Below are 10,707 nucleotides of genomic sequence, written 5' to 3'. Positions count from 1 at the left end.
TCATTGTAGACACTGGGAAAGACAGCTCATTCCATCCTCGCAAACATTGCTGTGCTTGACTCCATCATTGTAGACACTGGGAAAGACAGCTCATTGAGGGTCTACCTCTTTTTTGCTGACCTTCAACTTTTCCAAGTCTGGTTTCTTTCTCCAGGGACTGGTGCCTCCTGATAACAGAACCAAAATCCATGAGACAGAGTCTCACCTTCAATTTTAATGAGTATTCTGGCTGTACTTCTAAAACAGATCAATTCATTTTCCTGGCAGTCCATGTTTACATTCAATATTCTTTGGCAACATCATAATGAAAAGTTTTAAATTCGTCCTCGATCTTTCTTAGCCCATGCCCAGTTTTCTCATGCACAGGAGGCAAATGAAAAGATGTTGGCTTGAATCCGGCAAAGCAAGTCCTCAAGGTGACACCCTGTTGACACTATACAAAGACGTTTTCTTTTGCTTCTGCCGCAGATGTGCCCAATCAGATATGTCATTGGATTTCTCGAGTGCTGATTCCATGGATGTTGATTACGGGTCCAAATAAAATGAAATCCTTCACAACTTCAGTGTTGTCTCACTGGAGCCTGATATTGCTTATTGGTCTCGTTGTGAGGATGCTTTTTTATGTGAAGTATCCTTGAGTGAGCCCTAGTGACAAAAGCATCATCCCAAAGGAAACAGATAAGTGGGAGTTGTCTTAATGTATGGTCTTTTTCATGAAGTTAAACATTGTACTTCAGTGTAAACTATCTGAAGAGAACTGTATTGGTTTTATAATCTGAAAAAAATAAGCTTAGAAAAAGAGGCAATGTAGATATATAGGATCACAGATGAATATTGGTAAAAACGGTAATTATGTAGTAGCAGTAGTAGTGGTAGTAGTAGTAATAGTAAACAGAAGGAACATTGGTGGCATAGTGGTTACACATTGGGCTACGATCTGCATGGTCAGCAGTTCAAAACTACTGGCAACTCCATTGGAGAAAGATGGCTTTCTACTCCCATAAACAGGTACAGTTTCAGAAACCAGCAGGGCAATGCTGTGAGTCAGCTTTGATTGATGCTGGTGAGTGTGGTTTTGGTTTGGAGTTGATAACATGAGTTGCTGTCGCGTTGCTTCTAAAGCATGGATCCTGCGTGTGTGTCAGAGCAGAATTGTGCTCCACAGGGGTTTCAATGGCTGATTTTTCTGGCTGTTTAAAATGGCCAAGCTTTATGTTAGAAGACCTATAAGCTTACCATTTGCACTACTTCAGGATTCCAACAATAACCACAATAAAACCAACTAAACAAACAAACAAAAAAACCTCACTGCCATCAAGTATGTAAATGCCGATTCAGAGGGACCCCACTGTGGGCCTTGGAGACTGTCACTGTTTAAGAGCAGAAAGCGCTCTATTTCTCCCGCGGAGAGGCTGGTGGTTTTCAATGCCAATCCGTATCACAGCCCACCTTGTAACCACTACACCACCATGGCTCCAATAATCATTCAAATATTATCTGACATTTCTTTTAAGAGTATCATTAAGAGTTAGGCTGGGAAAACAGAAGCTACTTTATACATTTAGAATATTTGAAATTTAATCAAAGCAAGTTCTTTGGTGGAAAGTTGAGAGGTGGGGACAGAGAGACCAGGGAAAATGTTGGTATAAGTCAGCGGGACAGTTTGGCTCTGATTGGGGCTGTCTCTCTGGAGACATAATCAGTACTCTCCCCCTGGATGGGTTAGTGCCCTGCTCCTGCCATGCCATCCGCTCATTTCCCACCCCTTTTCTTCCTCCTTCTTCCTCCTTCTTTGTGTTGGAATAACATTTGGGCCTTTGCCCTCCCTCGTGCCCTCCCTCAATGCAAGAACATTTTGTTCTAACAACCTGGCATTCTGTGATGCTCACACTCCTGGCACAATGGCTGAAGATAAGACGGGTGCACAAGCAAATATGGTGAAAAAGCAGATGGTGCCTGGATATAAAAATATAGAGAGTCTGGGGTCTTAAAGGCTTGAAGTTAAACAAGTGGCCATCTAACAGAGAAATAACAAGTCTACATGGAAGAAGCATACCAGCCTGTGCGCTCATGAGGTATCACAGGCACTTGTAACAGGGACCAGCAAACAAAAAACAAACAAACAAACAAACATATTGCTGAGAAAGAGGGGGCTTAGAGCAAAGACCCAAAACCTATCTGTAGACAATGGGACCTCCCTTCACAAAGGGGTCACAAGGAAGAAATGAGTCACCCAGGGTGTAGTATAGCACCAACAGAGCATACAATATTCCTCCAATTCTTTGAGGCTTCCTCACCCCCAACTGTCATCACCCCAGTCCTGCCTTTCACTGTGGGCTAGACCAGAGCATGTACACTTTACCGATAGCGATAAGAGCTCATGACACATGGAATCCAGGAACAGGAACGGGAGCAGTGATACTTGGAGTGTAGGAGGAAGGGAGAACCGATGGCAATGATCAACACATAACCTCCCCCACCCCAGGGTGACGAACAACAGAAACTGTGGAGGAAGGGAGACAGCGGTTCGTGTAAGATATTAAAATAATAATAATTTGAAATTTATCAAGGGGTCACGAGGTTGGGGGTGGGGAAGTAGCTGATACCAAAAACTCAATAGAAAGGAAATGTTTAGAAAATAATGATGGCAACATGTACAAATATGCTTAATACAATTGATGTATGGATTATTGTAAGAGCTGTAAGAGCACCCAATAAAATGATCTTTTAATTTAAAAAAAAGTCAGGGGGATTTCACCAAGGTCAGCTTTAAATCATGGATGCCAAGTGGTTCCCAAAAGCATGTCTGAGAGCTGCTGTATCCTCCCACCCCCACCCCCCAGCACCTTTTCAGAACTCCCACTGCTATCTCAGTTTGGAGGCTTTCACAAACTTCCTAGAAATCGGCTACATTTTTATCTTTTCTCACATCTTGCAAGCAATCCCAAATAATATTTGTATTAATTTGATCTGCATCTCTCCTCCTGAAAATTCTTCAGATTGGAAAAATCAAGCCTAGAGTGTGTGTGTGTGTGTGTGTGTGTGTGTGACACAGAGAGAGAATTACAGTTCTCACCATAGAAGCAAGTTTTCTTTGCAATCATTGTATTATTTCATCCCCGGGCAGCCCTATGGTATAGGCAAAATTATCAGCCACATCTTATAAGACATATTGTTAATGTAATTAAGTTCCTTTTCCAAAGTCACATGGACAATGAGTGAGTTTAAATGTGTCCATCTGATTTCAGATCTAGGGTTTTAACAACTACCTTTCCCTATAAGTCTTATAGCTTTTCATTTATGTAAGTTGTAATAAGCAGGAATAAAATGTGTTGACAGCAGCCAATAGATTTTTGTTTTTAACTTGAATGGCCCAGATTTTACTAGCCTCTGAGTGCAAACAAGGTCACATGGAAATTAATCCATATATTTTATCAATTGCTAACCCTAAAATGTACACAGATGTCTTGGTCGGTGGCCGGAGAACTGTCAGCACTCTAGTGGTTCTTTTGATGCACACACCCTCAGCCACACTCTCTCAGAGGATTTTATGTCACCACATTTGAGCTGCTGGTAAGAGTTTGTGGACAGCTTCCCTCTCTCTTTGGAAACATTGGTCCTTCGGGTGTTCAGGTCTGTCTCCAAGATTTGCTTTCTGCTTTAACTCCATTTCTCCCGGTGAATGATTTCTGTGAAACTTCATTTCATTGGGCTTTATCTGCAACTCATCCCGCTGCAGGATTCTTCCCTCAGCTCCTCAAATCAGTCAGGCCATCAGTTCTATGTCTGTGTCTCAATGTTCAGTGCTGGGAAGAAATCAATCTTTATATTGCCAGAAGCATCACCGTGCAAGTCTGAGGATCTGGATTTTCATGTCTTATCAGAGCGTGTCTCTCAAGTTCAAGTCCCTACCATGCTTCAAGGCCTAACATCAGTAGATGCATGGATTCAATGAGGGGCATGGCACCTTGTGTCCTTGATAGCATCATTTATAACAAGACTCATCAAGATATCCAACCTGCAAACATTATTTTCTGTTTTCCTTATGACAGAAGTGGATCTGTGATTTGGTCTCATATAACACATATCCCAAACTACTTGCTTGACTCATGATAGCAATAAAATCTTAACAGTTATTACTTGATTTATTAAGATTGTATGATCTGTTTTTTAAAGACTTTATTTTAAAAGAAATAAAAACACATATGAAAATGTCCTATTGCATTTGAAAAATAAAGTAAAATAAGTACAGGAGAGAGCTCCTAGAAAATTTCTGGATAGAATTGCCTGGGGCTTTTAAGCCCTATTATCTGATCTCATTGTGTTTCAGCCAGGTGTCCCAGTCATCTGTGATAAGAGTAGCTAGCTGGGTCATCCTTTAATTTTGATTTCAGTTTTCTAGTAACCTTTGAGATGTACAATAAGTTTACATAGATTTTAGTGCTGAAGTCCTTGGATTAACAATGTCTTCAAATCAAGTTTATATTTGAGTCAGATCACTTAGTTGCAGTTTGTAGCTCATGTGATTTACTCACTTGTTTTTCCACGTATATATTGTATCCTTCTAGGTATGACAAACACTGAAGAAACGCATCTAGATTTTAAAGTACTTTAACAATAACAAATACAATGTTGTGTACTCCACAATGTTGTTGTTGCTAAGGGCCATAGAGTTGGTTCTGAACCACAGCAACCATTTGTACAACAGAACTAAGCCCGGCCGGTCCTGAGCTGGTCTCACAATTGCTTTGTTTGAGCCCATTCTTGCAGCTACCCTGTCAATCCATCTCATTGAGGCTCCTCCTCTCTTTTGCTGCCCCTCTACTTTACCAACCATGGTGTTGGAGAGGAATCCTTTGTGGTCGGGTTAGGTTACTTAACAGCGAGGTGGGGAGTCTCTGGGTCAGAGAACTTTGAAGGGCAAAGGAGGCTTGGGGCCCTTTGTGCTGCAAGGTAAGCAGATGTTGAATGCAATTTGCAGGGTCTGGAAGAAGGTAGGCTATAAATAAAAAATATTTATTTGGACTATATTTAAAGCCAAAGTTGTGTGAAATTTGAGTAGCACCCAGAGTTTGTGAAGAAGTAAGCAACATGGGGGCCATTCTAGGCTAGTACAGAGGGGCCATCTCTGGGCTGTTCTATTCAACACCAGATGGGCCTGGCTCAGAGGGCTCTGATACGGAAGGGAGAGAGACAGGCAACCAACAGGTAAGCGAGTATGAAGCCAGATGATTCTGGGGTGTGCTAACGGCTATGGAGCGAATACTAACAGGAGTCAGGCTAAGGAACATTGGTTAGTATAATCTCTGGTTAGAGACTGAGAGATGACAAGAATGTAACCACTTGAACATGTATATGAAGTTTGAAAATCACTCAAGGCCGCTGACTACAATAATGAAAAGGAAACCAGGTAATGGGGGATTTCTAGCAATCCTTCTAGGAATCTTACTGTCTTGTTTTGTTGTTGTTTGTTTGTTTTGTTTTTGCCTACTAACGAGAAATAGTGCTTCTCACAGAAGCTGATCTTAAAATGACATTGGCCGACTGAAGTAGGCTGAAAGATTCGAGATGAAATGCTGCTCAGGTGAATGTGAAATGATGTAAGCAGGTTCACACAGGCGGTTACCCGCTTGACCGCCGTTCACTAGTAACAAGTCTGGAGATTCCAATTGACCGCAAATTGGAGATTGCTCTTTGTTGCTGCTGCTCAGAAAAACCAACGTGTAGCTCTCCTAATCAGGCGTCTTTCTGCCCAATTTAAGGTTTCAGTAGCGTTTTCCAAAAGGGGAACATTATGCTTTGGAAGTAGAAAACTCACCATCCTTTTACTCCTTAAAAAGGAATGAAAAAAAGATTATTCACTGTCAGTGCTTTTGTAAAAAGAAAGTCTATTGTTAAAGACAAGTTTAAAAAGAATTTTTCAACAAGTATATGACTTGTTTTTTGGGTGTTTTTTTTCCCCATTCCAACAAAATTCCTTTCCTTTTGCGATATTTATATGTAACTAAGGAAGAAACCAGGAGCCCCAGGGGCATAGTGGCTACACATTGGTCTTTTACCCTCCAAATCAGCAATTCAAAATCACCAGCCACTCGGTGGAATAAAGAGGAGGCTTTCCACTCCCTTAAAGAGTTCCGGTGCTGGAAACCCACAGGGGGAGCGCTACTCTGCCCTACCGATGAGCTAAGAGTGAGTGCACTGGATGGCAGTGAGCCTTTTTGTTTCTGTTTTTTAAGAAGGAAGCAATGGCATTGGTATATTCAATATATGGTAAGAGGTAGCAAACGTGTAGTTCCTGGTAGCATCTCTTAAAATAGTGATCTAAGGTTTACAATCTTTTTTTATGGTCGTAAATATATATGTAAGAAAGCATTTTCCAATTCTAAATTCTTCCTATGTATTGTTGTGACCTTAACTTATATTTATTGCATTGCTCAATCGTCACCCTTATCTGTTTTCAGTTTTTCCATCACCCATAATAGAAACTCTGATTTAACAAACAAATCTGATTAATTATCTAAAATTTGGGGTTAGATATAATAATAAATATAAATTAATATCCCTGGTTTTCCATGTATTATCTATATAATTTACACTTAATTCCAATTCCTCTGCCCATAAGTTTCCTAAAAAAAAATGAAGATAATAACTTACATTTTTCCTGAAAGATAATTGTGAGGATTAATTTAGTTGCTGTGTGGCTATGCATAAAGCAGCAGGGTCATGCTTCATAACGGCAGTAAATGCTAGTTTTAGCTATTGTTGTTACTGTTGTTAGGTGTAAATATGTACTTTATTCTTCCTTTAGGAGTTAATGACCAAGTTAATAACTGAGACACCTGACCAGCCAATCCCATTTCTCATTGACCATCTTCAGTCTAAACAGGGAAACCGTGGACAACTTCAAAGAACTTTATCTGGTTCTGCAGCTCTCTGGGCAGAAAGTGAAACATCAGGTAAATTAAAAATGTATTTTTGGAATTTGTCTAGAAGAGCTTTTACATAGATTTAATATAACAAGTTGCAAAAGTCTTTTCTAAAGATAAGAGAAACCTTAATGGATAGCTCCTACCTAGAATTTTACAATATTCATCTGAAACCTCACCCATTTGCTAGCATTTGTCATTAAATAATATTTAATATTGAATTTGAATATTTTGTTATGCATTATGCTTTAAAATGCCACAAGTGATTTTCATTTTAATAGAAATAGATTTGCATGAAGATATTTTATTCTGCAGGAAATTAAATTAATTTTTTCCAAGCACTTACTTCTTTCTATGAAGAATTACAGTGAATGCTTGAACTTTATATATGGAGAAAGGTCATGAATAGATTCCTACAGTTACCTTTCCTGGTGCCCAAACTAATGATTACTATATATTTAATCTAGTCTCTATTTTTATTCTATAAGTAAGTTAAACTTTATGAAGATCCGTTTATTCTGAGAATCAGCTTTACTGTGTTTGCAATAGCCCCATCTTTCCGTTGAGCATTGGCGAGGTATTTGGGTAGAGGTGAACTTGACCATGTGTATCCCGTGACTCATTTTCTTTATTTCCTACTCACCACTGTGTTTAGCATTTAATTTGAAACTCAAATCTCCAGTGCCTGTTGCTTAAGTTACCAGTTTTCCTCAATGCCAGGTGGTCTGACTGAGTGGACTCCAAATTCTTTTCTAGGATGACATCATTATGACTCTCTTCCTCTTGGTTCTCCAAGAGATTTCCTTAAGAGGATGTTGATATTTCGGAGATGGCATTCTCACATTGTTGCCTTCATGAGGCCATAGCATCTGGTCACATTATAATGGGTAGAGTAGAAATTCCCAGTGTCATTTATCCAGAAAGACTTTATATGCGTCATGCAGGAAGCTAGAAAAGAGGATGGCATACAAAAGAGAGCTCTGGGTTCTGTTGGGCCTGACCTTCTTGGGTTTTAAGTTCTAACTAAACCCACTGTCCTTGTGCCAATTCTGATTCATAGTGACCCAGGATAGGGTTTCCAAGGTTGAACCTTTCCACTAGAACTCACAGTTTCTTCTTTGTCACCTGAAGAAGTTTGTTGGTTCAAACCACTGACTTTGTGATTAGCAGTTCAATGTTTAGAAGTCCACCACTTACCCAACAGTGCTACCAGGGTTCCCTCAAATTCCAGTTAGGGTAGGTATGTAGACTTGGACTCTGATTTATTGGAGTTCAGATGGAAACCTCTGCTTGAAGTAAGGCAAGATGAACACTGGTCCCATTAAAGCAGTCATACTTCATAAGTCATTATATATTTAGTAATTTTAAGAAAATAAATCCTTCTATCTAGAGAAGCAGTAGTACAGTTAAAATTGAGGTCTTTTGAGATTCAAGTAGCGATATGCTATGTAATGTTTTACACGTTCATTGGTGTTGTGTGTTGGATTCTTCAACGGTGAAATAGGCATATTACCTAACTCATGTTGTTATTATTAAGGATAGAATGAGTGAATATATATAAATGCCTTAGAAAAAATGTCCAGAGTCTTTTACATATTTAGCACATATTAGCGATGACTCTGAAATGTTTATTTTTCTGTTCTTGAGTTATGTCTTACTACATCTTTGCATTATCTAAGCTTTGCACGGGAAAATCAAGAGAAGATAGAGTTAATAATTATCAAACAGTTCCCAGACATCACAAAGAATTAGCCCCCAAAGTGTTACCTGTTCTTTAGGAAGATTCTTCCTTCTGAATTAATATAGAAAGACTGCATTTCTTTTTTAAAGAGAAAAATTGTTTCTTTGTGCTTTTTTTATTTTGCCTGTGTCATATCTGCCTGAGTTTATGAATCCATTTTAGGCAGCATAGATTCAGTTCTATTTAATCATAGCAAGAGAGTGAAGAATATCGTGTGAAGGTATTTTCATATATGAACGCCAGATATTTAAAGTCAATCACAGGTAGAGGCTTACCTTACTTATACACTTCAACTTGTATTTGATATCTGAGCAATTCTGTCCAAGAGTTTCTTTGTAGCCTTCCTAGCCGACCTTGGCTTACTTTATTTAGTACTTCATCTTGAACTATAGTTTTAGTAAATGCCGCCAGTGGCCTGACCTGGATCTCTTGTTCCTCATGATCCAAGCCTTCCTTCCAGATGAGCACATCCACACGTTCACAGACCCATTCATCTCTGCCATGGTCCTTTCCGACTGGAGGGCTCTCACACGTGTGTTTGAAGGTGTGAAGATTATCTTGTAGCCACTCCTTTCACCTCACATTCAACCCCTGGCGACCCTTTGCATCGATGGGAGTTTGATTTGCTTCTGGCCCTGATCGCTTTGCTTTTTCAACAGAAGGCAAAATAAGTCTTTCTCCCCGAAGCTTTCGGCGACTTCATTCCCCTTCGTGTATCTCCTTTTCAGTATTGATGCCTCACCGTAAACAAATAAACAAACAAACAAACAAAAAACGTTTGTTTTCTAATTATGTTCCTTCTGAAATTCCGTTTAAAAGTTTTCATTGTAAAAGTGCTTTAAGGCCAATGATTACATGTTACATCAAGGATTGTCTTGTCATTGGGGGACAGTGAACTGGCAGTGGGGGGAATTCTAATTCGAGTCACTTTTGAGGAGGCACACTCTATTGGCTAATATTGTTTTACTCTGAAATAGCTTCAAAGTTTAAAGTTATGAAATAATATACAGAGGTTAGGGAAATGTTCATGGACCTTGAGGTTTGAAATGTGAGCTGCGGCCCAGTTCTGCTGCTTCCAGTTGTGCAGAAGTCCACTAGACCCACTGACATCCAGTCTGCTCTGACTCCTAGTGCCGGCAGAACAGTGGAACTGCTGTGGTGGGTTTCCAAAATGGTGAATTGTTACAGCAGTGGAACGTGCCCTCTTGTTCCTCTGGAGGTTGGTGGTTTCAAACTGCTTGCCTTGTGGTTAACAGACCAACACATAGCCACTATGCCGCCAGACTCCCTATAACCAAGCATGCATGCCATGGTAAAATCTTTACATTCATTGAATCACATTTTTAGCATTTATCATTTTTAACTGATTCTTAAGAATCAGTTCTAATAAAAAATAAAATGTGATGTAAAAATTAAAAATTAAGGCAAATAGTAACATTTTATTCATAGTAGTAATGTTATCTCATTTAGAGTTGATTACCCACCCCATGAAGAGAAAGGCTAACACATATATTTTTTCCTTTTAAGCATAAAAATGTCCTGGAATCTCCCCTCATGGAACAGTGAGTTAAAGTTGTTATTGTCAGAATGTTTATGCTACTGTGTGTTATTCTATCAGAAAAAAGAAATCTGCATAAACCCAAAAGAATCTGGTTACAGCGATAAGTAAAACATATTCTGCCAGGATTCCAATCCACACATGTACTTATTCCAAGTGTCTAAACGTGCGTCAGCAATTACTGAATGGCTCAAACAAGTTTTTTTCAGAGTAAATCTTCTTGTCTGTGTCTCCTTAGAGTGCCTTCCAAAAAGACCCAATCAACAGTGATTTCTCTGGGGACATGCTGAGCCAGTTACGTTCAAGGCAGAGCCATTAGCTCAGAAAGGTTTTTTCGGTTTCCAAAGGAGTAATCCAAATGGATTTTCTTAAAGGATGTGGGACAATTGTGGGGCTTATTATGAAGACATTTTAAGAGAACTGAAAACAGCACTGTAGACAAGAGGGAACTGGCCGGGAAAGTTGCACTGAAGATAACCCCC

General features: G+C 39.5%; 1 protein-coding gene across 1 annotated transcript in view; it reads left to right on the top strand.

Moving 5' to 3' along the window:
- CUNH8orf34 (chromosome unknown C8orf34 homolog) overlaps positions 1 to 10,707 on the top strand; it is a 371,243-nt gene that overhangs the window by 69,434 nt on the left and 291,102 nt on the right. Inside the window, exon 2 of the mRNA XM_045286330.1 lies at positions 6,809 to 6,956. Within this exon, the coding sequence (XP_045142265.1) occupies positions 6,809 to 6,956 (148 nt within the window). The remainder of the gene's footprint in view (positions 1 to 6,808; positions 6,957 to 10,707) is intronic.

This window comes from Echinops telfairi, unplaced genomic scaffold (genome assembly GCF_000313985.2).
Source record: "Echinops telfairi isolate 266 unplaced genomic scaffold, ASM31398v2 ScPeMD7_1;HRSCAF=3_0, whole genome shotgun sequence".
NCBI classification, from domain to species: domain Eukaryota; kingdom Metazoa; phylum Chordata; class Mammalia; order Afrosoricida; family Tenrecidae; genus Echinops; species Echinops telfairi.
This window is presented reverse-complemented; position numbering and strand designations above follow the sequence as displayed.